Here is a 24,743-nt window from a genome sequence, read left to right on the forward strand (position 1 = left end):
GATTAAGGCTGCAGTGAGCTATGATCATGCCACTGCACTCCAGCTTGGGTCCAAGATCCTGTGTCAAAAAAAAACCAGGCCAGGCGTGGTGGCTCACGCTTGTAATCCCAGCACTTTGGGAGGCCGAGGCAGGTGGATCACCTGAGGTCAGGAGTTCAAGAACAGCCTGGCCAACATGGTGAAACCCTGTTTCTACTAAAAATGCAAAAAAGTAGTTGGGTGTGGTGGCGGGTATCTATAATCCCAGTTACTCGGGAGGCCGAGGCACGAGAATGACTTGAACCTGGGAGGTGGAGGTTGCCGTGAGCCGAGATCGCACCATTGCACTCCAGCCTGGGCAACAAGAGTGAAACTCCCATGTCAACAAAACAAAACAGGAAAGCGCAGAGTCAGAGTCCAGGAGCAGCCATTGCTGCTAGTGCCTCTTGTTCCTCATCCCTCCCGTGGTCTAGGGATGAGGATGAAGAGCCAGAAGGATAACTGTGAGCATCACAGACAGAGGGAGGCCAAAACCTAACTTGTGAGGTCAAGGGCTGGGCAGCAGTATTAACACCCGTTACTGCTGCCTTTGTTCTAAGTGGGTCCTTGGGCTGGAGACCTCCCCTCTAGGAGTTCAGGCTGAGAACTGGTAACCAAGACCAGAGAAGGGTGTGAAGAGCTGGCTCTCTAGGGTTCCATGGGGCGGGAGACAGGACAGCTGTAATCCTGGGATTTATTCACTTGCATGCTCACTACTGCATTTCTTTATTAGGATTCCTCCCAGAGTCGTGAGGCCACACTTTGTCGCCCTGTCCAGAGAGTAAGCCAAGGGGCTTCTCTCTCTGAAAAGCATGCTGCTGCCTTTATTGAAATGCTGTGGACAGACCATCCCCAGAGTGGTGCCTGGCCCTGTGGTTCTAGAGCCCAGTTATGGGCCCCAGCCAGGCTTATCCTGTTGTGTGACTGATGGTTAAGGCTCCATGTCAGCCCTCAGGTGGAGGTCCCAATGTCGGTCTCTTGTGATGGTAGGATGTGGGAGGCCACGGAGAGGAGGGACTGGAGGTGTGGGGCCCAGTGGCCTTCCTCTTTGATCCCCTCTTTCCTTCCCTTGAACGGGAGCTCCCAAGGCCAGGAGGTTTGGGTCTGTTTTTAGTCAGTGCTGTGTCCCTGGTGCCTAGCACCACAGCATCTGCTTCACAGTGGCCACTCAATAAACATTTTTTGTTTTGTTTTGTTTTTTTGAGATGGAGTCTCACTCTGTCGTCCAGGCTGGAGTACAGTGTCACGATCTTGGCTCACTGCAACCTCCGCCTCCCGGGTTCCAGCGATTCTCCTGCCTCAGCCTACCAAGTAACTGGGACTACAGGTGCGTGCCACCACACCCAGGTAATTTTTTTGTATTTTTAGTAGAGACAGGGTTTCACCATGTTGGTCAGGCTGGTCTCAAACTCCTGACCTTAAGCAATCCACCTGTCTCAGCCTCCCAAAGTGCTGAGATGACAGGCATGAGCCACTGCACCCAGCCGAGTACTCCACCCACTCACTCGTGTCCATTCACCTGCCGACCCTGCAGATCCTTGCTGGCACCCAGTAAGGGGTGGGCCACGGGCACAGGGGCCTCACTCCCTGAGAGGAGCTCACTACTTGGTCGGAGAGAGACACTGATCCAGTGGTGTCTGGGACCTTGAAAGGGACCCAGTGCAGAGCAGGCCAAGGGAGGGAAAGTCACTGAGGGTGCAGAGGACCGGGGAGGCAACTCCAAGTGGGAGGCTCACGCAGACTGGATAGTGCAAAGATGGAGGTTCAGGTCCAGTTTGTGCACCAGCTGTGCACTAAGTCATCCCCCCGGGCCTCATGTCTTCATCTCTAATTGGCAATGACAATTCTCAGGCTGAGGCTTGAGTGGAATGATACTTAGTGGAGCACCCACCACTGTGGCACACAGTGGGTGTTCGCAGGGCGGGTCCTTAATGCTCTAATATGGGGCAAGGAGTTCAGCAGGTCGTGAAGTCCGTGGGACATGAGTACAAGTCCCATGGACAAGTCTCTCAGCCTCCCTATCTGTGAAACGGGGTGATAGCAGCACCCCTTTCCTGCCTTTTTTTATATTTCCTTTTTTTGAGACAGGGTCTTGCTCTGTTGCCCAGGCTGGAGTGCAGTGGCACGATCTCGGCTTGCTGCAGCCTCCACCTATCAGGTTCAGGTGATTCTCCTGCCCCAGCCTCCTGAGTAGCTTACAGGTGTTCACCACCATAGCCAGCTAATTTTTGTGGTTTTAGTAGAGTTGGGGTTTTGTCATGTTGGCCAGGCTGGTCTGGAATTCCTGACCTCAGGTGATCCACCCACCTTGGCCTCCTAAAGTGCTGGGATTACAGGCGTGAGCCACCATGCCCGGCCTATTGTGGTATTATTACAGACTATAAAATTCACTTTTTTTTTTTTTTTTTTTTTGAGATGGAGTCTTGCTCTGTCGCCCAGGCTGGAGTGCAGTGGAGTGATCTTGGCTCACTGCAAGCTCTGCCTCCCAGGTTCACGCCATTCTACCACCTCACCCTCCCGAGTAGCTGGGATTACAGGCGCCCGCCACCATGCCTGGCTAATTTTTTTGTAGAGGTGGGGTTTCACCATGTTAGCCAGGATGGTCTTGATCTCCTAACCTCGCGATCCACCCGCCTCGGCCTCCTAAAGAAACTTCACTTTTTTGAAGTGTACAATTCAGTGGGTTTTAGTATGTTTGCATAGTTATGTGACCATCACTGCTATCTAGTTTTAGAATATTTTCATTATCCCAAAGAAAACCCAGATCCATTAGCAGTCACTCCCCATTCCCCACCTTCCTCTGGCAACCATTAATCTACTTTCTGTTTTTCTGGGTTTGTTTTTCTGGTTATTTCATATAAATGTAATATGTGTGCTGGGCATGGTGGCTCACGCCTATAATCCAAGCACTGTAGGAGGTCGAGGTGGGTGGATCACTTGAGATCCAGAGTTCGAGACCAGCCTAACCAATATGGTGAAACCCCATGTCTACTAAAAACACAAAATTAGCCGGGCATGGTGGCAGGTGCCTGTAATCCCAGCTACTCGGGAGCCTGAGGCAGGAGAATTGCTTGAACCTGGGAGGCAGAGATTGTGGTGAGCCGAGATCATGCCATTGCACTCCAGCCTGAGCAACAAGAGCAAAACTCCACCTAAAAAAAAATAAAAAATAAATAGAATATGTGGCTTTTTGTGTCTGGCTTCTTTCACTTCACATAATATTTTCAAGAATTCACCTATATTGTGGCATGCATCAGTACTTCATTCCTTTTTATGGCTAAATAATGTTCCACTGTATGGATGTACTGCATCTTGTTATTCATCAGTTGACAGATTTTGTATTGTTTCTGCATTTGGCTCTTATATATAATGCAGCTATAAACGCTGTGTACAGATTTGTGTGTGTGTACATATCTTTTCAATTATCCTAGGTTTGTGTCCCTAGGAGTGAAATTGCCAGATCATGTGATAACATTTTGAGGAACCATTTTCCACCAACAGTGCATGAGGGCTCCAGTTTCTCCATATCTTTGCCAACACTTGTTATTGTCTTTCTTGTTTTAAAGAGCTATTATTATTATTATTATTTTTTTTTTTTTTTTGAGGTGGACTCTCGCTCTGTCACCCAGGCTGGAGTGCAATGGCACAATCTCGGCTCATTGCAACCTCTGCCCACCCAGGTTCAAGAGATACTTCTGCCTCAACCTCCAGAGTAGCTGGGATTAGAGACACGTACCACCACACCGGCTAATTTGTGTTTTTGTTGGCCAGGCTGGTCTTGAACTCCTGACTTTGTGATCTGCCCACCTCGGGCTCCCAAAGTGTTGGGGTTACAGGAGTGAGCCACCGCGTCTGGCCTATTATTATTTTTAAGACAGAGTCTCGCTCTGTCACCCAGGCTGGAGTGCAGTGGTGTGATCTGGGCTCACTGCAAGCTCCCCCTCTGGAGTTCAAGCGATTCTCCTGCCTCAAGCTCCTGAGTAGCTGCGACCACAGGCACGCGCAACCACGCATGGCTAATTTTTATATTTTTAGTAGAGATGGGGTTTCACCATGTTGTCCAGACTGGTCTCGAACTCCTGACCTCAGGTGATGCCCCCGCCTCGGCCTCTCAAAGTGCTGGGATTACAGGCGTGAGCCACCGCGCCCGGCCCCTGAAGAACTATCATTTAACCTTCTGGCCCCAGCGGCTGGGAGGGATGGTGGTGGTAGAGTGGCGAGGAGCGGGAACTGCGCAGTTAACCTGAACCCCAGGCGCTCGCCTCGGGACCCACCAGCACGTCCCCTCCTCGGCCGGCTGGGGTCACGTGGAGGGCGACTGCGGGAATAAGCAGGGATGGCAAAGGGAAAGGAAGGGCGGGCCCCAGGCGGGGGATCCCCGGACACGCAGCGCTTTCCCGCCTGGCCCCGCCCAGAGACGTGGGCAAACAGAGGCCACTCCCCTTCCTGGGAGCCAGCACCGCCCATACTCCGCCCCCAAGGACACGGCCCCACTTGGGGCGGGGGCGGAGGCGGAAACCGGGCAGGGGACGCGGATGCGAGGAGGTCGAGGAGGCGCGTTGGCACCCGACCCTGGCATCCTGCACGTCGGACATCAGCCCTGCCCTCCTTCTCAGGGGCTTCCATTCATTTTGTGCCAAAAGGGAACTGCCGCCCTCGCCCCCAAACTTGTAGTTTTGTGGATGGAGGGTGCGGGGGACGCCGTGTGCAGTGAAGACCACCTGGCTAAAGACGGTCCTGGGGGTGGAGGGCAGGAGGGAGCGAGGAGGACAGTTCTGCACCTGGGAGCCTCTCGTTCCTGGGCGAGGGTCTGGGGACCCTGGATGAAGTTTTAGGATGTTTTAGAATGACGGTCTGGGGCAGAGAATAAAATTTTGAAGGGAGCAGATTGAGGGTCTGGAGGACTGGGTTAGGTGGGCTCTGGGTACCCAGGACGATCTCGGGAGGCGCAGAATGAGAATCTGGGGGCTCCAGGATTACGGTGTGGGTGCACAGGATGAAATTCTGGGGGCGCAGATTAGGTAGGATCTAGGCGAGCAGGATGACATTTTTGGTGAGCGTCTGGGGGCCCCCGGTAAGTCTGGGGGCCTGGCATCAAGGTCAGGGCCCCAGGATCGAGCGCTGGGGGACCCTGGACCCGCGTCGGGAGGCGGCTCCGGGCGGCGCCGCGGGGGACCGGGTGGGGGCCTGTGGCTGGCCGGGGGCGGAGAAGCGGGGGGTCGGGGTCCCTCCCCCTGGCGCGGGCTCAGGAATCCGCCGAAGGGCGGGCGGAGGCGCCGGGGTGGGCCGCGTCGCGGCAGGCGGGCGGGCGGGGGGCGCTTCCTGGGGCCGCGCGTCCAGGGAGCTGTGCCGTCCGCCCGTCCGTCTGCCCGCAGGCATTGTCGGAGCCAGCCGAGCCGCCAGAGCCGCGGGCCGCGGGGGCGTCGCGGGCCCAAGTGAGTGGCTGTGACCGTCCGTGGTGTAGAGCGCGGGCCGGAGTCTCGGCCGAATCCGCGGCAGCGTAGCGCCCACAGAGGCCCGCGCTCCTCGGCCTTCGCCGCAGGGGCGCGGGGCGGAGTGGCCGGGGCGGGTGGGCCTGGGACCCGGGCCTGCGACCTGGGCCTGTGAGGAGTCGGCCCCCAGCCCTGGGAGGCCCCGAGACCCAAGCACGTTGCTGAGCGGGCAGTGGCGGGGGCTGGGTTCGGACTCCCGGCACAGGGAGTGGGGTGCCGCGGCAGAGGCCCGTAACTGGTGTCCACCATCTCGCAGCCCCAGGATGCTCCCCTGTGCCTCCTGCCTACCCGGGTCTCTACTGCTCTGGGCGCTGCTGCTGTTGCTCTTGGGATCAGCTTCTCCTCAGGATTCCGAAGAGCCCGACAGCTACACGGTGGGGACAGTGAAGGCCGCTGGCCTGGGATGGGAAGGGTAGGGAGGAAGAGACTGGGACCCCGGGGTGGCTGCTGCCGGGGAAGTCTCCTTCCCCTGGCTGGTGGAGGGCTGGGGGCCCTTGTTTGGAGCAGGCCTGAGGGTGGCCAGGCTCAGGCCCTAGTCTTGGCCTGGTCAGTAGGAGGAGATCTTAGGGTGACCACTGGCCACTTCTGGTTCCCTTCCAGGAATGCACAGATGGCTATGAGTGGGACCCAGACAGCCAGCACTGCCGGGGTGTGTGTGCCTGGCGGACCAAACACCCCCAGGAACCCAGAAAGGGATTGATAGCTGCTTTCCAAGGGACAGCCCCACATCGGAGAGCTGCCATGGGAGCCCAGCAGCTCATCCTATGCCCAGCTCTGCTACACCGAGGCCAGCTCTGGTTCTCTGGAGGCCAGTTCAGCTAGGGGTGGCCTCGCCCTCTCCCCGAAACCCAGGAAACCTTGCCCCTACCCCTCAGAAGAGCTGGATCCTGTACGCCTTCTCTGAAGCACTCTCCTGTCCCAGCTCTTTGTCTCATCACAACCTGGGAGGGCAGTGTCCCTAGGGGTGGGTAAAGAGGCCCCCGCTCTTGAGCTGAGCTAGGGCTAGGGCTGTGGGGAGGGCTAGAGACCCACTTGCAGGCCAAGAATGAGGGCAACAGTGGGAACAGCTGCCCCACCTCCAGCCTTGACCAACCCTGGGGAGGGGTCCTGGGCAGGCAGACTTAGCTTGTTGAGCAGAGTGGGAAGGCTTTGCTGGGGCCACACATCTTGGAGAAGGCCGAGCTGGGCTCCCGCTCCGCTCCCTCCAGGGCCAGCCCAGGAGACTGGCTGTGCCCAGCAGGCCCCTCTCTGCAGATGTCAACGAGTGTCTGACCATCCCTGAGGCCTGCAAGGGAGAAATGAAGTGCATCAACCACTACGGCGGCTACTTGTGCCTGCCCCGCTCCGCTGCCGTCATCAACGACCTACATGGCGAGGGACCCCCGCCACCAGTGCCTCCCGCTCAACACCCCAACCCCTGCCCACCAGGCTATGAGCCTGACGATCAGGAGAGCTGTGTGGGTGAGTGGGGACTGCTCTGGTGCCTGGCTTCCAGTCCTCTCACCAAGCGTCTTAAATTCAGACCTCATGTTCCTGCCCGGCTCAAAAGGGCCGCTGGTGACATCCACACCCTCATCCAGACACTCATGTTGTTTGCGACCTGCCACAGGTGGCCCCAGCTTGTGTGCCACTGCTCCAGCCAGCTCCAGGCCCCTCCCCTTGGTTGCTGCAGAGACACTGCAGGAACTCTGCCTTCCAGTGTCTGTCCCCTGGGAGCCACAGGCCTTGGAGGAAGGAGAGTCCAGGAATCAGTGCTTCTGGGGGTGTGTGGACAAGACCTTATTTCCTATGCAACCCCCAACATGCGGTTTTAGAGGTTAGGGGTGCCTTTCCTGTTGGCTCCAGGCTGGTGAACTCTTACGTGTGCTGTTGAGAGAACTGAATTCAAGTGTTGGATCTATGTGTCATGTTGGGTGGTGTGCGGGATCCCAGGCAGGGGCTGAGTGGTGTCTCTCGCAGATGTGGACGAGTGTGCCCAGGCCCTGCACGACTGTCGCCCCAGCCAGGACTGCCATAACTTGCCTGGCTCCTATCAGTGCACCTGTCCTGATGGTTACCGCAAGATCGGGCCCGAGTGTGTGGGTGAGTCCAGGGAGCAGCTTCTCTAGGCTCTGTGTCCCTGGTCTGGCCCTTGCCCTAGCACCTGACCCCCATTCAACCCATGCTTCACCTCCAGCCCCTGCCACCTCACCCTCCTGTCATCAGACACAGAGGACTGTATGGGGGTGTGTTTGGGAGGTGTCCTGGCTGACCCTGCCCAATTCAGCTCCCCGGACACAGGCAGGATTATGGGTGGTTAAGCCTTGAGTCCCAGCTGGCTCGAGCCCACCTGCCCTCTGCCCTCCGCCCTCCTTCTCCTGCCTGTATCCCAGACATAGATGAGTGCCGCTACCGCTACTGCCAGCATCGCTGCGTGAACCTGCCTGGCTCCTTCCGTTGCCAGTGCGAGCCGGGCTTCCAGCTGGGGCCTAACAACCGCTCCTGTGTGGGTGAGGCTGGGCCGGGCCAGGCTCCTAGGTCCTGGGCAGGGAGGTGTGAGGTGGGGGCGCTCCCTTCCTGACCAGCCCAGGTAGAATGGAGGCTCTGGGCTGCTCCTCCGCTTTCATCCCTGTTTTTCCTGGCACCCCCAGATGTGAACGAGTGTGATATGGGAGCCCCATGCGAGCAGCGCTGCTTCAACTCCTATGGGACTTTCCTGTGTCGCTGCCACCAGGGCTATGAGCTGCACCGCGATGGCTTCTCCTGCAGTGGTGAGAGCTCCACCCCTGCTGCGTACTCTTCCATGAGCCCCCAGGCCCTACCTATGCCGTGCCTCCTGCCACACAGTTCTCCATTTGAGGCCTCCGCGTCCCGTCACTGTGCACCCAGCTGCCTCCTGGGTACTCCACCCCGGCTGGCTGTGGAGCACTCCCAGACCAGTGGGTAAGGCATAAGAAGAGGCAGCTAGGTCCCTACTGAAGCCTACTGGGGAGACTGAGGATGTGGGTGCCACTTGTCCCACGTGTCAGGCTCACCTGCATTTACCTGCATTTGAATTTTGCACTAGGACAAGTCGCTTCTCTCTGAGCCTGTTTCTGCTTCTATAATGGGTTGTGTTGAGGATTAGGTGAGAATGTGAAAGATGGGCTCCAGCCAGTCTCAAGCTGCAGTGCTTTAAAGTGAATTAACTGCCACTTAATGAGAACCTGCCCTCGTAGTGTGTTCCCTGACACACTTGGCCTCCTTCCTCTCAAGAATCCTAGGAGGTATGATTTTCTCCTTCCTCTACAAAATGAGGACATTCAGATCTCCCTCCAGGTTTGTTGAGAGGATTACATTAAAATAAGCACAAAGACCTGGGTAAATGGTGACTTTCATTATTCAGCTAAGAGAGGTTAAGTGACCTGCCCGAGTTCATACAGCCAGGATGAGATGGGGCCAGGGCTCGACCCTAGACTTCTCACACCCTGTAAACTGGCACATACCCCCTGTGTTATGCTTTGCTGCGGGATGAGGCCTCACTGCCACCTGGCAGCATGAGTGGAACAAGAGAAGGGAAATGGTCTGCCTGTGAAGCTCAGTTAGCTGGAGGTGACTGCTGGGTGCTCGGGCTGACTGTGGGTTGCAGGAATTGGGCAGGTTACAGCACAGGGCAGACCCACGAGACTCATCTAGTCTAACACACTCATTTTACTGATTGGGAAAATAAGATTCTCCTAAATCAGCCGGTGGGATTCACACCCAAGCCTCTAGATTCCCACTAACTTTACTCAGTGTTTCTTCCAGTTCTGGGCAGAGAGAAGTCTGAGCTGGGGCAGCCTGGGCAGAACTTTGTTTGAACCCTCCATCTCCCGGCTGAGCTTGTGGCTTGTCTCATCCCTCCGTCTTCCTACATTCAGCCTAACACGGGGCTGGGCCTTCTTAGGAAATGTTTGTGGGACTGAATGGTGAAGACTGCCCTTGACCCGGGGTCCCCATCCCCATGCTTCCTCAGATATTGATGAGTGTAGCTACTCCAGCTACCTCTGCCAGTACCGCTGTGTCAACGAGCCAGGCCGTTTCTCCTGCCACTGCCCACAGGGGTACCAGCTGCTGGCCACACGCCTCTGCCAAGGTACAGGATGCCCGGGTAGAATGGGCAGGATGGTGTCAGGAGCTGGCAGCCTGACGCCCCCGATTCTAGCCCCTCTCCCCTGGCACAGACATTGATGAGTGTGAGTCTGGTGCGCACCAGTGCTCCGAGGCCCAAACCTGTGTCAACTTCCATGGGGGCTACCGCTGCGTGGACACCAACCGCTGTGTGGAGCCCTACGTCCAGGTCTCTGACAAGTGAGTCAATTTGATGCCAGGCCCCGAGAGAAACTACGTCTCCCAGGGGGCTTTGGGGCTGACTGGCATCTATTCGAACAAGTGAGTGCCCCTGAGGGCTGATGGGAATCATAGTCCTTCATGACAACCAGTCACAGGGGTAGGAGGGTCCTTCTGGAATTCCCTTCCTTTGTAGGGTAGGAGAAATTGGGGGGACAGGCAAGGAGCTCATTCATGTCCCCCACCTCGGGGTCTCTAGCCGCTGCCTCTGCCCAGCCTCCAACCCTCTGTGTCGAGAGCAGCCTTCATCCATTGTGCACCGCTACATGACCATCACCTCGGAGCGGAGCGTGCCCGCTGACGTGTTCCAGATCCAGGCGACGTCTGTCTACCCCGGTGCCTACAATGCCTTTCAGATCCGTGCCGGAAACTCGCAGGGGGACTTCTACATTAGGGTAAGGTTTCTGCAGCCCTCAACTGACATGCACAATCTAAAACTGAACTCCAGGACGCCTTAAGGGGGAACTCGGCCAGGCTGCTATGCCCCTCCCCTCCCCAAAGCTCCGCCCCCCGGGAGGCGAGATTTCTGTAGGACGACAGGGGTATTCTAAATTCCCATGGTGCAATGGACAGGCGGTTAAATGCAATTCTAACGAAGCACTCGGACACGGGAGTTTGAGTCCCGGTACTGGTTTTCCATATCTGATCTCAATTTCACCTACAAACCAAGGCAATGGCGTGTGCAGGTGCCTGGGGTCAGAAAGTCCACTCCTTGCTGGTGGATGTTAGGTGGGAGGGGGCCAGGGGTGGCTCACAGTGAGTGGCAGTGGCATGCATGGGTCTCACCAGGAGAAGGGGTTTGTCTAGAACCAGCGCTTCTCTTTCATTTTGAAACTGAATGCTCTGAAGGGAGTCTGCTCACTTTAGGTCACCAAAGGTCCCACCACTCCCAAGAGCCACATGGTGACCTTGAATCATCAGTTAGCCTGAGTCAGAACGAGCTGGAAAGGGTGGGAAGAGCCCCAGCAGGAGATTTCTGAAGGCAGGAGCCTGGGTTGGGGAGGAGAGACGTTGAGGGTGTCAAAGAGCTGGATGAGAGTCTGGGGTCACAGCCTGGCCAGGGCTGTTCCTCCACCTCACAGCCACGGGGCAGGGAGGTGGCACTGGGGCAGGGGCCTAGCACACAGGCTGACACAGCATATATCCCTCCACCCACTGCCCTGCAGCAAATCAACAACGTCAGCGCCATGCTGGTCCTCGCCCGGCCGGTGACAGGCCCCCGGGAGTACGTGCTGGACCTGGAGATGGTCACCATGAATTCCCTCATGAGCTACCGGGCCAGCTCTGTACTGAGGCTCACCGTCTTTGTGGGGGCCTACACCTTCTGAGGAGCAGGAGGGAGCCACCCTCCCTGCAGCTACCCTAGCTGAGGAACCTGTTATGAGGGGCAGAATGAGAAAGGCAATAAAGGGAGAAAGAAGGAGTCCTGGTGGCTGAGGTGGGCGGGTCACACTGCAGCAAGCCTCAGGCTGGGGCAGGGTGGGACTTGGGGGGGCAGGCCAAGTTCACCTAAATGGGGGTCTCTGTATGCTCAGGCCCAGGGGGCCCCATTGACAGGAGCTGGGAGCTCTGTACCACGAGCTTCAGCCACCCCAAGAAGAGAGGAGGTAACGAGGAGGGCGGACTCCAGGCCCTGGCCCAGAGATTTGGACTTGGCTGGCTTGCAGGAGTCCTAAGAAACCCTACTCCGGAGAGTGCCAGGAGGCCCTGGGTTCCAGTCCTAACTCTGCCTCAAAGTGTACATTTGGATAAGCCCTAGTAGTTCCCTGGGCCTGTTTTTCTATAAAAAGAGGCAACTGGACTGTTAGTGGTTTTCAAGCTTTTCTTTTAGGAAGTTTTATTTATTTTTATTATTTTCATTTTCCCAATGAGCCCTCTGCACTCCTAAGGAAGTTTTATTTGATGAGGACCAACTGATGACATAAAATCGATTCAAAGCTGCAGTGCCCCACTGACTCCATCTCCTGACCAGGGAATCCCAGGCCCTAAGCAGCTTTGTTTAAAAACCACTGGTCCAGATGGTATCCCTGGTTCCTGCGTATTTCACAAGGTCCCCAGGGCCAGGCATCTTCTACATAACACATATGGCTGCAAACACTTAGATTCTAATTTTACCCCAAAAGATGTTGTTAAAAGGCTGGCTAGCCTGCGTGGGGGGGCAGATGGGGGCCGGGGGCCGTTTCACGGCATAGGCTCAGGTCAGGGGGCTGTAGCTGCAGTAGAGCTGGGCTAAGGTCCTGCTCAGAGCAGGCCCCAGATTCCTGCAGGAAGAGAGGCAGCGAGGGTCACGCCCTGGGCCTAGGGCAGCCTCAGTCCCCACCACTCCCTCCAGGTTCCGTCTCTTGCCCTCACCTCTGTAGACGCCCACACTTGATGGTGCTTAGCAGTGTCTCTTGTTCCTTGGGGGTGGCACAGGCATCATAGGCGGCCAGGAGGCTAGGGGGCAGGGGCTTGAGTTTCTGAGGCTGACAGTGGCCCACTCTGGGCCAGCACCATCAGAGGCCACGCAGAGGGGTCAGCATGGGATAGAAGAGTTGGGACACTGCCCCACTGCCTGAGCCTGGCACTCAAGGCCCCAGGCCAGCCTGGCTGTCCTCCTTCCCTGTGGGAACCCTGGGGCAAAACCAGCAAAGGCTCCAAACCGTCACCCTCACTCCCCCTAATGGCCCAGCCCCCTTCTCCAGGAAGCCTCTTCGCCACCAGGTGGGACGTCTCCCTCCCTCCTGTGGCCTCCACTGCCTGGGACACTGTGTGGGTCTGCTGGCTTCCTCCCCCCTTGACCTCCACGAGCACCCTGGGATCTGTCCATCTCTGGTCTGCACAGCCCACACAAGGCCAAGCCCCTCCACGAAGCATGGATTAAGGTGCATTCCATGCACGGAGGGCGGGGGCTAAGGACACCTAAGGGCCCTCTAGGGCCTACCTGGCAGGGGTGCTGTATCGATCCACCAGGGCTGCTGCTTTCTCCCCACTCACTCCGCGCACCTGCATCAGCTGCCGGGCAAACACTTCTCGCACCGACTGGGCCTGGGTTTGGGGAAGGGCTGGATCAGTGGGGGTCTGGGCCAGGCCACGTCCGAGAAGCTGGGCAGAGACAGTACCTTATTTTTGATGGCTCCTGCGTTGAAGTCACTGAAGGTGAGGAGTGAGCAGAGAGGGTTTGGAGAGGGCATGGCCCCTGATTCAGGGTTCCCAGGGGTTCCCCAGGGGCGGCTGCGTAGGGTGTGGCCCTGAGGGAAGAAGGGACTGAGGCCAGGCTGGAGCTCGAAGGGACAACTCCAGCCAGCCCCTGCCCAGTCAGCCTCGGGGGGCCAGCCTGAGAAATCTCACCCACCTTGCTGCTTTTGGGGATGCACAGGGCCCAGGCAAGGTGAATTCCTTGTGGGCTGTGTCCCGACACTGGGACAGGGGCCTCTGCTCACCTGGTAGAGTCTCTGCAAGCCCTGCGTCAAGAGGGCCAGATAGGCAGCTGACTCCTTAATGTCTGCTGTGCGCTTCACAAAAAAGCCATCAATGACCTGGGGAAGAGGACCCAAGAGAGGGAAGGTGGTTCCTGGCCCAGACCATGAACCATGGATCACAGGGGCTCCTGCCTGCCTGGCCCTGCCCTCCCCGCTCACCTGAGTGTTAGTGACAGCCTGCAGCAGTGTACTCTCAGGAAGGCTGAGATTGTGGACCGAGCCATGCTCTTCCACCAGGTATACCTGGCGCTCCAGGCCACAGCGCTTCAGGCGGAACTGGGGAAGTGGCCAGAGTGGGCAGGGAGGGTCAGGCTGGATGACCACATGCCTGGGCGTCCATGATGTCACACTCAAAATGGTGCTATGACCCTGTTCCCACCAGTTAGCCTCTGCATCCTCCCTAGTCTCTCCACCTGCCTCAGAGGGGCCTCCGCAGCTTTGCTTATGCTGACACTCTTGTCTAGAAAGCCCTTCCTCCATCTCTCAACACTGCCCATCCTTCAAGCCTCCCCTGGACCGCTACATGGCCTCTGTGACTAGGGGGTCCACCCAGCAGCAAGTACCAACGTACAGCCTCTGTATTTCCAATCCTGGAGGTTTAAGCCTTGTTTATCCAAGACTGCAGGGGCTTGGTACCCAAGAGGTCTTTTTTTTTAAATTTTTTTTCTTTTCTTTTTTTTTGAGACGGAGTCTCGCTCTGCCGCCCAGGCTGGAGTGCAGTGGCCGGATCTCAGCTCACTGCAAGCTCCACCTCCCGGGTTCACGCCATTCTCCTGCCTCAGCCTCCCGAGTAGCTGGGACTACAGGTGCCCGCCACCTCGCCCAGCTAGATTTTTGTATTTTTTAGTAGAGACGGGGTTTCACTGTGTTAGCCAGGATGGTCTCAATCTCCTGACCTCGTGATCCGCTCGTCTCGGCCTCCCAAAGTGCTGGGATTACAGGCTTGAGCCACCGTGCCCAGCCCCAAGAGGTCTTTAATATGCTCCTGAGCTCAGCCCAAAAATGCAGGTACCTGGCTTCCTACTGTGCGCCTGGACAGGCCTGTGGGGGTCTGATCCTGGAGCAACCACAGGTTGGATGTGGCTGGATTCCAAAGGGCTCTGCCTCAAGGAGGCTGCCAGAATTGCCCCTGGATTGCTCTGGGCTGCAAAGGGGGCCTCAGCAGTCAGGGAAGCCTGGCAAAGCCAGCAAAATTACCTTCTGCTCCCGGAAGCGGCCGTCAATGATGCTGCTGCAAAGGTCATCCAGCCGCTTGCGCTCTACAATGTGGTCCAGTACCAACTCCCCAGGGCTCGCTGCTGACAAGCCAGCCGTTAGCTTGTGATCCCCCACCCACCAAGCCCTGCCCCTGGCGCCAGCCTGTCCACGGCCCTTCACCTGGGTCTCTAGGATTGGTTTCCTGTGCCACCCATACAAAATCCCCAACGTGCAGCTTGCGCACTGTGTGGGTCACGTGCAGCCGCTGTAGCTCTCGGAGCAGCTCCGGCCTGTGCCCGCCCCTAGAGTGGCAAGGAGGGAAGCCTAGATCAGGGTAGGGCAGTGCCTACCCCCCAGCCTCCTCCGATCGTCTACCTCATTTCTCCCCACCTCACTCACCCCCGGGTCTCGCCAATGTCCACACACAACAGCACCCTGTACTCTCCAGGCCTCAGCTCCAGTGATGGCTGCTGGAACCCTGCTTCGCTGGCACTAAGTGGGGGGTATCGGTATGTGAGGCCAGAACCCCTTGTGCTAGGGCAGTTGCTCCACACCCATGCCACCCGACACCCACCACCCACCTACAGTAGGGAGGCAGCCACAGCTCAGCTACAGGTGATGGATAGAGGTGGGGTTTTGGCCTCATTTCCCATCCCCACCTCCCTGTTTTCCCCCCTCCTCTGCCCTCCTACTCACAGCTCTGCTGAAGCTGCTCCTGGCACTGCTGTCTCCTCCCCAGGGGGCTCCTTAGGCCCGATGCCCACATTCAGCAAGCTCAGGCCTTCTGACTCGGCTAACTTCTGGGCCAGCTCCAGGCCCTCTGGGGTCAGTGAGTACCTGGGAGGCAGAGGGGAAAAATACAGCTCTCCCTTCTTCACTCATTCCTGGCAGGCTCTCCTGCCTGCCCCCAGCTGGGCTGGCCTCACCACCCCCTTGGCGCCCTGCACAAATGACCCCAGTGGCTCCTGCTCCTCCTGGTCTTCTTGGCTCTTAGAGCAGTTCCTTGGACCTGCTCAACGCCATTCTCAGGTCTGCAAGAAGTGTGTCTCAGACAATTTCCTTCCTCCTATCTTCGCTAATGCTGTTTCCTCCTCCTCAAAATACTTATCCTGAATCTCCACCTGCCAAATCCTAAAACGTGTCGAATGCTATCTCCTCTGAAAAGGCTTTCTACTCCTGCAATAACCACGGCACCCTCCCGCCCCCGCTCCTGCGGTTTCACACCCTCCAGGGACTCCAACAGTGGAGGCTCCTGAGGAAAGGCCCCCAACCTCAACAGCATCAGCTCTGGGAGTTGTTGAGTGACTCTAAGGCCCCACTAAGAAGTTCACGTGTGCTTTCCTGTATCTCCTGCAGTTGGCCCCACCTGGCTGGCTGGTGTGTCCTGAGGACCAGGTTCCTGTGGAGGAGGGAGCGGAGGGCTGGCCAGGGTCGAGCACTCCCAGGGGCTACCTGTGGATCAGAAAAGAGACCGTCAGAGAGCACCTGCTACCACCACAAGTCCATGTTCCCTGTGTCCCCAGCCACGGGCTGCACACGGGCCCACTGCAAGAAAAGGCAGTCTTTGGTGGGCTCCAGAGCCACTTGGGCCTGTCCTCCCTGATCCCTGTGCTCACCCTGGGGGCCTTCTGAGCACACCCCTGCAGCAGCTCCTCCTTGGTTAAGAAGTGGTAGCCATTAGGATTCTGAAACCAAGGTAGAAGAGACAGGGTAGGCTCAGTGCCAGGTCCCCTCCTCATCCCGCTCAGGTGGCTGGGATAATCTTTGCCTGCTTTGCCAGGGCCAGGCACCTCTGGGAACCTCCCACCCCACTGCCATGGTTCCGCCCAGTGCTCACCAGGTGCTCTCGGTAGAGCATCAGCAGTATCATTCGGGCTCCTGAGTGCCGAGCTGGCCAGTAGTTGCCAGAGCCTCCCGCTTTGGACTGGGCAGGAACCTGAAAGGTACAGAGGAGCTCTGAACGTGAAAGCCAGCCAGTCATCTTCGAATAAGTCCCCAGCAGGCTTTGTGGCCCTGGGTAAGTCACTCAGTTATCTCTCAGTTTCCTTCTCTGTAAAATGGGCCAGGTGATGGGATGGCCCACTGCAAATGTGGGATGAGACAGCAGGCAGTTTCCGGGCAGCGGGTGGGGGTGTCTGCCCAGCCTGGCCTCAGTTCTACCACGCGCTGCAGAATAGGTGTGATTAGACAGGAAAACTCAATAATGGTGACCCCGTAACTAACTGAGCTGGGCTCCCTAAGTACCTTGATCATGGAATTCTCTCACTGGCTGTTACCAATATTCCTATTCACAGATTAAAATACTAAGTCAAAAGAGGGTAAGTCGTTTGCTCAAGGCCAGGCATCACTGATGAGATATGGACTCAGGCTTGCCAAATCCCCCAAGCCAGAAAATCATACTCCCGCACTCCCACTTTGCCTTCCGCTCCCCTTGCCCCTTCCTCACTGGCATGGAAGAGTCCTGGACTTCTGCAGGTCGTCCCTGCGGGGCTGGACTGTTCTCTCCAGATGGCGAGCCCCGGGCATAGTCACCTGTGGGAACAGAAGAGAGTCAACTCCACACTCCACGGAATCCGGCAGCTGCGAGGGTCTGGGATGCAACCTGCTCAGATGGTAAGTGAAACCGGTGAGGGAGGCTCAGGGAGGACCAGCCACTAGACCGAGGCCGAACAGCAACTTGGACAGGAGTGGGGAGCTTAAAGCCAAGGGCCTCCAGGTAAGTACGGAAGCTGCACCTGGGGGAGGCAGGGGCTCACCGACCCTTTTCCCAGGCGCTCACCGCCCGATGTTCGGTGCCGCTGCAGCCGCTCGTCCAGCATCCGGCAGAGCCCGTCTCCGAAGTGCTGTAGGATCTTAGCTTCCTTCCCGCTGCGCAGCGGCAGTGGGTACCGTCGGAGGGACCGCAGCGCCTGGCCGGGCAGGGGTAGGGTACCCGGTCAGGGCAGGCCCGACCTGGCCAGCAGCTTTTCCCATCGGGCCACGCCAGGACCCACCTTCTGAAACACGAAGCGTGTGCGGCGCCCGCTGCGGGTCGCCTCGTCCCGCCACTCGGTCAGCCAGCGAACGAAGAGCGGATTGGGACAGGCAGGCAGCGGGCGCTTCCGGCCCAGGCGGACCGGGGCCGCCATCAACCCGAGGGCGGGTCCTCCGGCGCCCCACGCCCGCGGGACTGGGACGCCGCCAGGTCTGGAGTGAGGATTCGAACACCTGGTCCGGGGCGGGGGAAGAGGGAGGCCGAGGGCAGGACCGCTGAGATCACGGGGCCCCAAACACACGGGGCACTAACGAGAGAGAGCCTGCCGCACTCCCGCCCCTGAGCTGCTCTAAGTGGTTGGTGAGGGGCGCTGTCTCTAAACGATCTTTCCCCTCCGCCCCACTCCAGCCAGCCTTTGGGACGCGCCCAATCCCAGCCCCCGGAGCCTGAACCGGCTCCTTCCTGTCACCCCCAGATTCGAGAGCGGGCTCATCTTTGTGTAGGCGAGAGGAAGGCGGACAGCGCCCCCTGTGACGGGGAGGACTGGCTGGGCGGCGCTTAACGGACTAACCTGAACTTGGCCGTTCCAAGTCTCTTAAGATTGCCAGTTTCAGCCTCAAGCTTGAAGGAGGCTGGAGATGGAGACTGGTCTTGAAAAGAGTCCAGGAGAGGCGAGGGCTGGGAGACAAATGGGTGCAAACGTATTGGCGGGAAGGACACCCAGAAATGGGTGCTGGGGATGAGGACACAAAGGTAAGGCAAGATCCTTGGAGGAAATGGTCATCCTCATCCCCGGGATACAGGGCAAAGAGTGTATGGTAGAGAGGAAGTCAGGGACGTGCCGAGAAGGCCTAAACTAGGACTCAGAAGGTCGGGGGTCAGAGGCCTAGAGGAAGGAGGACTGTAAGTAAGAGGTGCTTGGGCACCCTGGCAGTTGGGGAGACCTGAGATGGGCACGTGATTGGGTTCGGGGGCGGAGGAGCAGGCTGCGGGTTAAGAATCCCAGACACGGCCGGGCGCGGTGGCTCAAGCCTGTAATCCCAGCACTTTGGGAGGCCGAGACGGGCGGATCACGAGGTCAGGAGATCGAGACCATCCTGGCTAACACTGTGAAACCCCGTCTCTACTAAAAAATACAAAAAAACTAGCCGGGCGAGGTGTCGGGCGCCTGTAGTCCCAGCTACTCAGGAGCTGCTGAGGCAGGAGAATGGCGTAAACCCGGGAGGCGGAGCTTGCAGTGAGCTGAGATCCGGCCACTGCACTCCAGCCGGGCGACAGAGCGAGACTCCGTCTCAAAAAAAAAAAAAAAAAAAAAAAAAGAGCCCAGACACAGGTAGAGGGGGAGACAGTTCGTCATTTTTGTGGCTAATCAGAAGTGGGAGACCCTCAGGAGGTTGAAGATGGAAACCCTACAAAGGGTTTCAACCTGAGAAGCCTCAAGAACACGTATAACTGAGTTGGACACAGGCGACCCGCCAGGGTTCGAAACAGCACCCTGCATCTAGCTGCTATACCGGAAGTCGCGAGACGCAGGTCTCCAGCCGGCGAGGAAGGGAGAGGTGGGCGCCGGAGCTCCAGGCCCGCCCCTCAAGACTGTGCCTAGCCCACGGCGCAGTAGCCCCACCCGGGCTAAATTGGACCAATGGGCACCGGCTCCCGCCTCCTGCCCGCCGCGGCCTTATAAGGAGCCTGAAGCCGGCTGTCGGGCTGACCCCGCCCCCTCGAGTCTCATGTCCTAATAAGGACATCTAGGGCATCCCGCGGCTGGGGGCGGGCGGGAGCGCGTCTCCAGGGTAACTGCGAAGCCCCCTCCCTCTCCCCGTTGCTCTTGGAAACTCTAAGGCTCGGAAAAGGGGGCGCTAGCCTCTTCATGCAGGGCCGCTCGCGAGAGGCGGGCGTCAAGCTGCTATCTCCACCTGGAGTGCCGGGAGCCCGGGCGGGGGTGATGCAGTGGAATGTCCCCGACTACAACCCCCGGCATGCTCTGCAAGGTACTCCACTCCCTGGATCGCACTCCGTTTACACCCTTAAAACCGTTTATAGGATTAGAGTCCCCAGTTTCCTTTCTGGGTTTGCCTCTGGCTTGTTTGCGACCCAGTCTTCTCTTCCTGCAGAGTGTAAGGCTGTGGTCACTGTTCTAGGACAACAAAATCATCCCGGAGTCCCCCGCTTGTTTCTTTTTTTTAAGGCATATACTACCATAGATCTTGTCTCAGTTTTTCAGGTGTTAGAATAACCACGTACCTGGCTATCAACTCGAGAGCTGGGTGCAAGTCTGGCTTAATATCTATTTTTTTCTCACTGGCACGTAAAAGGCACATAAAGAAGCTTTGAATTGAATGCACAAAGCCTCGTCTTTACCCTTTATCGCCTCATGACTTTGCCAAACATCTTTAAACAAGCACAAAGCTCTCAGAGATTTGCTTGTACCTTTCCCCTGTGCCTTTTCCTATTTTTATTTTACTGACGTTGCACATCGCCTTTTTTTTTCAGGAGACGAGAGTGGCTTTCCACATCGGGAGTAGTAGTGTTATCCGACCGACGACGCCTTCATACTTGTGATTTTCTTTGCTTTAGGTCGGGATTCCAGGCTAATCAATAGTTGCTTCGATTCAGAAAAGCAAAACCCTAACCTCACTCAAGAATTTCAGGCCAACGGATCCAGATAATACCAGATGGGTCTTAAGAAAGCCGTTTTGTTGCGGGATAAAGAGCCGCTTAGTCGGGGATTGTTTTCGGGTCATTTTGCTGAGCACCACCTCGCCGGGTTCAGAGCGGTTCCTGGGAAATTGGACCAATGGGCTCGCGCTGCGCGGTGCGGTGCCGCCCGGAACCCGGGCCTACATTTCCCCGCATGCACTGCAGCTCCGGGCTGGCCGGCGGGAAGACTCCGTTACCCAGCGAGCGAGGCGGCCGCGCAAGGCCCGCGGACTCCATTTCCCGTCGGCCCGCGGAGGGAGCGCCGGAAGCCCGCCCCGCCCCTCATTGTGCGGCTCCTACTAAACGGAAGGGGCCGGGAGAGGCCGCGTTCAGTCGGGTCCCGGCAGCGTCTGCAGCGCTCTTGTCTTCTGCGGCTCTCGGTGCCCGCTCCTTTTCGTTTCCGGAAACATGGTGAGCGGCAGGCCACGACACCCGAGGGAGGCGGCTGCGGGTCGGTCGCCTGCGCGGGGGAGGCGACGGGGGAGCGATGTCCGCACCCCCTCCCCCAGCGCCCCGGGCGGGATGAGGGTCTCGCACGGAGGGGCGGGCGGTGCCGGAATGCGCGTGCGCGCCCGTGGGCGCCGGGGAGGGCCGGTCTGGACGTCGCTCGCGCGCCCCCTGGGCTCCCCTCCCCCACCTGCTGGTGCGCCCGCGCGGAAACCGGCCGCGGGGGGAGGGGTCCGGGGCGCGCGCTGGCGCGCCCCTCGCGGAACGACCGGCGTCGTGCGTTTCTTAGGGGCGCGCTCTCGACCGCAGCACGCGGCGTACAAACCCGGCCCGGGGGCGGCAAGGGAAAAGCGCGCGAGAGGTCTCGGCGCGCGCGCGCCCCACCCAAGGCTGTTCCTGTCTGCGCGTCACCCTCCCTCGGCAGTCGGGTCCGTCTCGGGAGCAGGTGGCAGGGATGCCTGCGCCCGGGAGGGGCGGGCGCTGGCGCGGCGAGGGGCGATGCTGGGAAGACGGAGTCCCGGTTGGGGCGTGGGTGCCTGCGATTAGGGCCTTGCACCGCAAGGCTTGGAGGGGGCATCGCAGAGACTGCGGCGCCTTCGGGAGCACATCTAAGGAGCTGCGTTCTCGCCCGAGCATTGGGCGAGGGCTGGAACGGCGCTGTCTGCCGGCGCGTGCGCGCACGCTCAGGCCCGGCCGCGGATGCCGAAGCCCTGGGCCAGCCGGGCCTTCCCGGATGGGCCTGAGGGTGGAGCCGAGTTTAGGGAAGTGACCCAGTCGGGCACCGCCCGGAAACCACCCCGCCCCCTGTATACGGCCCGAGGGCTGAGAAAACCGAAGGTTATGTAGCGTGCCCAGGCTCCTGCCTGCAGCAGATAGGTCTGATACATCCGTTGTTTTAAGGTGATTCCGTAGGGTTAGGGATCTGGAGATGCTGCTGCCTCTCCGGTACGCCGTTCTCTATTGGGGAGGGGGCCAGACCTATCCGATCTCCTTTCCCCGCCTACTCCGGAAGCTACCGAGTCACGTGGCCGGCTTCCTCTGCAGTTCCGGGGAGTTCAGGGGACCAGATTTACCGTGGATTGCCCCCCCTCTCCTGGTTCGGGCACCGCCAAGCACGACGCAGAGTAGGAGTTTAAAGATTTCGAGGCTTCTGGGCACTTGAGTTTGGCATGTTAATTTTTACCAGCGACTTCTGGGGCCTAGCACCATTCCCGGAAGAAGGGAGTTGTCGGGCAGGGTCCTTATTGGGGGTTGTGATTCTTGTTTTGGTTGGGAAAGACCCTAGAAGGGAACGGGTCGTTTGTGTAGTAACACTGCATTAAGCAGTTCTGGTGGGTTTGTTGTAACTGTTCAGTGTCCTTGGGGTCCCATCTAGCATTGTGGGGTCTTGGCTCTTTCTGAAGAGGAGTCTTGGCTCAGGTGTTTGGGTCCTCCATATCTGAAGTTCTAAGTCACCAGTTTTATCCGAAGGCTGAGAGCAAATATGGTGAGTAGCAAGTGAGTCAGTAGCCGGTGGGTTCACATTTCGGTCAAGGCTCTGCTTTTCACGAGTTTTCCATTTCTGTCCTGTAAAATGAGGGAAGGGGTTGTTGAACTAGGTGATCAGAGGCCATGGCTGCCATTCTAAGGTTGTGTCCCATCTGGTTCTTTGACAGTGGCTTGGGTGGAAAAACTAGTGACTTGCCTTGGGAAGGGCACTAGTGACCACTCAAGACGCGGACTGGGATCTTCTGAGAAAACAAGGGACAGTTCCCTAGGGTCCTTTTCTTGATGAGGTATACATGGCGTGTCTCCTAGGCCTCCGGTGTGGCTGTCTCTGATGGTGTCATCAAGGTGTTCAACGACATGAAGGTGCGTAAGTCTTCAACGCCAGAGGAGGTGAAGAAGCGCAAGAAGGCGGTGCTCTTCTGCCTCAGTGAGGACAAGAAGAACATCATCCTGGAGGAGGGCAAGGAGATCTTGGTGGGCGATGTGGGCCAGACTGTCGACGACCCCTATGCCACCTTTGTCAAGATGCTGCCAGACAAGGACTGCCGCTATGCCCTCTATGACGCAACCTATGAGACCAAGGAGAGCAAGAAGGAGGACCTGGTGTTTATCTTCTGGTGAGCTCATCCTGGCACTTCTTCTTGTCACCTACCCCCTTTCTCATGATGGGAACTTCTGTGGATCCTGGTCAACCCAGAGATGTGGGTTTGGATGGGGAGGGGGTTGTAACAAAAGACTCCTCACTGCCAGCCCAAGGGTTTCTCAAAGTCACCTGTGGCTTTGCTGTTGCCGCGAGTTGCCTGACTCATGTTTCTGTCCAGGGCCCCTGAGTGTGCGCCCCTTAAGAGCAAAATGATCTATGCCAGTTCCAAGGATGCCATCAAGAAGAAGCTGACAGGTAAGGGCCAGCCAGCATTGGTGCTGAGTGCCCTTCTGCTGTGACCTTGGCTGCAGGGTAGGGTGAACAGCACCCAGAGGGGGTCCGCCCCCTTGTCTTCACTGCCAGCTTGTTCCTTTCATCTGCTTTGATTGGCTCCTTCCCAGCCACAGAAACTACCCCCACCCCAGTGCTTACTGCTCACAGATGCTCCCGTTTCTTCCCTACAGGGATCAAACATGAATTGCAAGCAAACTGCTACGAGGAAGTCAAGGACCGCTGCACTCTGGCGGAGAAGTTGGGGGGCAGTGCTGTCATCTCCCTGGAGGGCAAGCCTTTGTGAGCCCCTTCTGGCCCCCTGCCTGGAGCATCTGGCAGCCCCACACCTGCCCTCGGGGGTTGCAGGCTGCCCCCTTCCTGCCAGACCGGAGGGGCTGGGGGGATCCCAGCAGAGGGAGGGCAATCCCTTCACCCCAGTTGCCAAACAGACCCCCCACCCCCTGGATTTTCCTTTTCCCTCCATCCCTGACGGTTCTGGCTTTCCCAAACTGCTTTTGATCTTCTGATTCCTCTTGGGTTGAAGCAGACCAAGTTACCCCCAGGTACCCCAGTTGAGGGGGAGCCTGTATTTTTTTTAACAACATCCCCATTCCCCACCTGGTCCTCCCCCTTCCCATGCTGCCAACTTCTAACCGCAATAGTGACTCTGTGCTTGTCTGTTTAGTTCTGTGTATAAATGGAATGTTGTGGAGATGACCCCTCCCTGTGCCGGCTGGTTCCTCTCCCTTTTCCCCTGGTCACTGCTACTCATGGAAGCAGGACCAGTAAGGGACCTTCAATTAAAAAAAAAAGACAATAATAAAAAGGCTCATTAATGGGATGTGTGTTTCAAGGTTGGGGCCCAGGAGACTTCGGTGGTGGGGGTGCACTGGGAGAATGGTGCTCTGTCTTCTTTGTACCCCATACCCAACCAGTCCCTGCACACCCTTATCTGGCTCCAGTGATTGGCTGAGACGCCTTTCTGATGGTCACCATTATTCTGTTGGTGGGGCTGTGATTGACACTGGACTGGCTGTTGAAGGAGTGGTGCTGGCCACAGGGGTGTTCCAGCGGAAGTGGTTTATGCCTGAACTGGGTGTTCTGTAGCCTGGCCTGGATGGGCAGTGAGGTCCATGATAGTCTTTTCTGTCCCTGCCTAGGTGTGGGCTGATAGGCTAGTCACAGGTAGCTTAAAGGTTCAGTTTGATTTGCTGTCTTCCCTGCATGGCTGACTCAGGTTTATGAGGGTCAGGTTCAGTGGTTGCTGTGAGTCAGCCCAAGTTGAGCCTTTGACCTCTAGATGTGGCTGGAGTCCCTTCAGGGTGGGGCCAGCCAGGTGGAGCCCAGGACTTGAGACCCAGGTGTCTTGAGCACCACCTCCCTATGTTTAACCAAAAGGGCGTTGCCGGCACCCTGAGCCTTTTGCCAGCATTGCCATGGGTTGTTTCCAGCCTGTACTTTGGGCTTTCACCTGCCCAGCAGGCAAAGACATCCAAGAAATCTGGCCCTCGGGTGAGGTGAATTGGGAGTGGTAATGGGGCATCTGTATCTCCTCCCTAATTAACTGAGCTGAGAAAGGAAGAGGCCTCCTGGTGTTACAGTTGGCTCCTTAACTCCCAGGAGCTTGTGAGTGGTTCTGGGAGGAAAGGCTAGATCCCTTTTCTGGTTAGGAAATAAGTGTGGAGAACTTGGGATTCGTTCTT

General features: G+C 57.7%; 3 protein-coding genes across 8 annotated transcripts; 2 read left to right on the top strand and 1 right to left on the bottom strand.

The window, feature by feature from the left end:
- Positions 1-5,294: 5,294 nt before the first annotated feature.
- Positions 5,295-11,658, top strand: EFEMP2 (EGF containing fibulin extracellular matrix protein 2). Its single transcript, XM_033207833.1, has 11 exons — positions 5,295-5,453; positions 5,767-5,884; positions 6,111-6,159; positions 6,765-6,971; positions 7,470-7,592; positions 7,883-7,999; positions 8,141-8,260; positions 9,484-9,603; positions 9,692-9,818; positions 10,057-10,252; positions 11,024-11,658. Exons 2-11 carry the CDS (start codon positions 5,774-5,776, stop codon positions 11,183-11,185), a joined length of 1,332 nt encoding a protein of 443 aa, XP_033063724.1. The 5' UTR covers positions 5,295-5,453; positions 5,767-5,773; the 3' UTR covers positions 11,186-11,658.
- Positions 11,659-11,665: 7 nt separating this feature from the next.
- On the bottom strand, positions 11,666-19,339 carry MUS81 (MUS81 structure-specific endonuclease subunit). Of its 4 annotated transcripts, XM_033207830.1 has the most exons (17): positions 19,004-19,339; positions 17,509-18,167; positions 17,295-17,424; positions 16,962-17,047; positions 16,353-16,451; positions 16,132-16,200; positions 15,882-15,967; positions 15,212-15,352; positions 14,915-15,007; positions 14,696-14,817; positions 14,516-14,613; positions 13,478-13,594; positions 13,280-13,375; positions 12,959-13,087; positions 12,781-12,884; positions 12,210-12,293; positions 11,666-12,118 (listed from the first exon to the last, which is right to left on the bottom strand). In XM_033207830.1, exons 2-17 carry the CDS (start codon positions 17,641-17,643, stop codon positions 12,052-12,054), a joined length of 1,656 nt encoding a protein of 551 aa, XP_033063721.1. In that variant the 5' UTR covers positions 17,644-18,167; positions 19,004-19,339; the 3' UTR covers positions 11,666-12,051. The 4 variants fall into 4 exon arrangements, with proteins under 4 accessions (XP_033063721.1, XP_033063719.1, XP_033063722.1 ...); XM_033207828.1 differs by lacking the exon at positions 19,004-19,339 and having other exon boundaries at positions 17,509-18,435; XM_033207831.1 differs by lacking the exons at positions 16,132-16,200; positions 19,004-19,339 and having other exon boundaries at positions 17,509-18,437.
- A 114-nt stretch (positions 19,340-19,453) lies between these two features.
- CFL1 (cofilin 1) lies at positions 19,454-23,881 on the top strand. 3 transcript variants are annotated; one of them, XM_033207834.1, is made up of 4 exons: positions 19,454-19,480; positions 22,434-22,741; positions 22,946-23,022; positions 23,232-23,881. In XM_033207834.1, exons 1-4 carry the CDS (start codon positions 19,469-19,471, stop codon positions 23,342-23,344), a joined length of 510 nt encoding a protein of 169 aa, XP_033063725.1. In that variant the 5' UTR covers positions 19,454-19,468; the 3' UTR covers positions 23,345-23,881. The 3 variants fall into 3 exon arrangements, with proteins under 3 accessions (XP_033063725.1, XP_033063726.1, XP_033063727.1); XM_033207835.1 differs by lacking the exon at positions 19,454-19,480 and adding an exon at positions 19,996-20,600; XM_033207836.1 differs by lacking the exon at positions 19,454-19,480 and adding an exon at positions 21,793-22,122.
- Positions 23,882-24,743: the final 862 nt, after the last annotated feature.

Source organism: Trachypithecus francoisi, unplaced genomic scaffold (assembly GCF_009764315.1).
Source record: "Trachypithecus francoisi isolate TF-2019V2 unplaced genomic scaffold, Tfra_2.0 Lachesis_group8, whole genome shotgun sequence".
In the NCBI taxonomy this organism is placed as follows: Eukaryota; Metazoa; Chordata; class Mammalia; order Primates; family Cercopithecidae; genus Trachypithecus; species Trachypithecus francoisi.

Coding starts and splice junctions, on each gene's coding strand:
- CFL1 (XM_033207834.1), top strand. Junction 22,742..22,945: donor GACCTGGTGTTTATCTTCTG/GTGAGCTCATCC, acceptor GTTTCTGTCCAG/GGCCCCTGAGTGTGCGCCCC. Junction 23,023..23,231: donor CATCAAGAAGAAGCTGACAG/GTAAGGGCCAGC, acceptor TCTTCCCTACAG/GGATCAAACATGAATTGCAA.
- EFEMP2 (XM_033207833.1), top strand. CDS start 5,774: ATGCTCCCCTGTGCCTCCTGCCTACCCGGGTCTCTACTGCTCTGGGCG. Junction 5,885..6,110: donor AAGAGCCCGACAGCTACACG/GTGGGGACAGTG, acceptor GTTCCCTTCCAG/GAATGCACAGATGGCTATGA. Junction 9,604..9,691: donor GGCCACACGCCTCTGCCAAG/GTACAGGATGCC, acceptor CCCCTGGCACAG/ACATTGATGAGTGTGAGTCT.
- MUS81 (XM_033207830.1), bottom strand. CDS start 17,643: ATGGCGGCCCCGGTCCGCCTGGGCCGGAAGCGCCCGCTGCCTGCCTGT. Junction 12,885..12,958: donor CAGGAGCCATCAAAAATAAG/GTACTGTCTCTG, acceptor CCCCAAACCCAG/GCCCAGTCGGTGCGAGAAGT. Junction 12,119..12,209: donor AAGTGTGGGCGTCTACAGAG/GTGAGGGCAAGA, acceptor CTCTTCCTGCAG/GAATCTGGGGCCTGCTCTGA.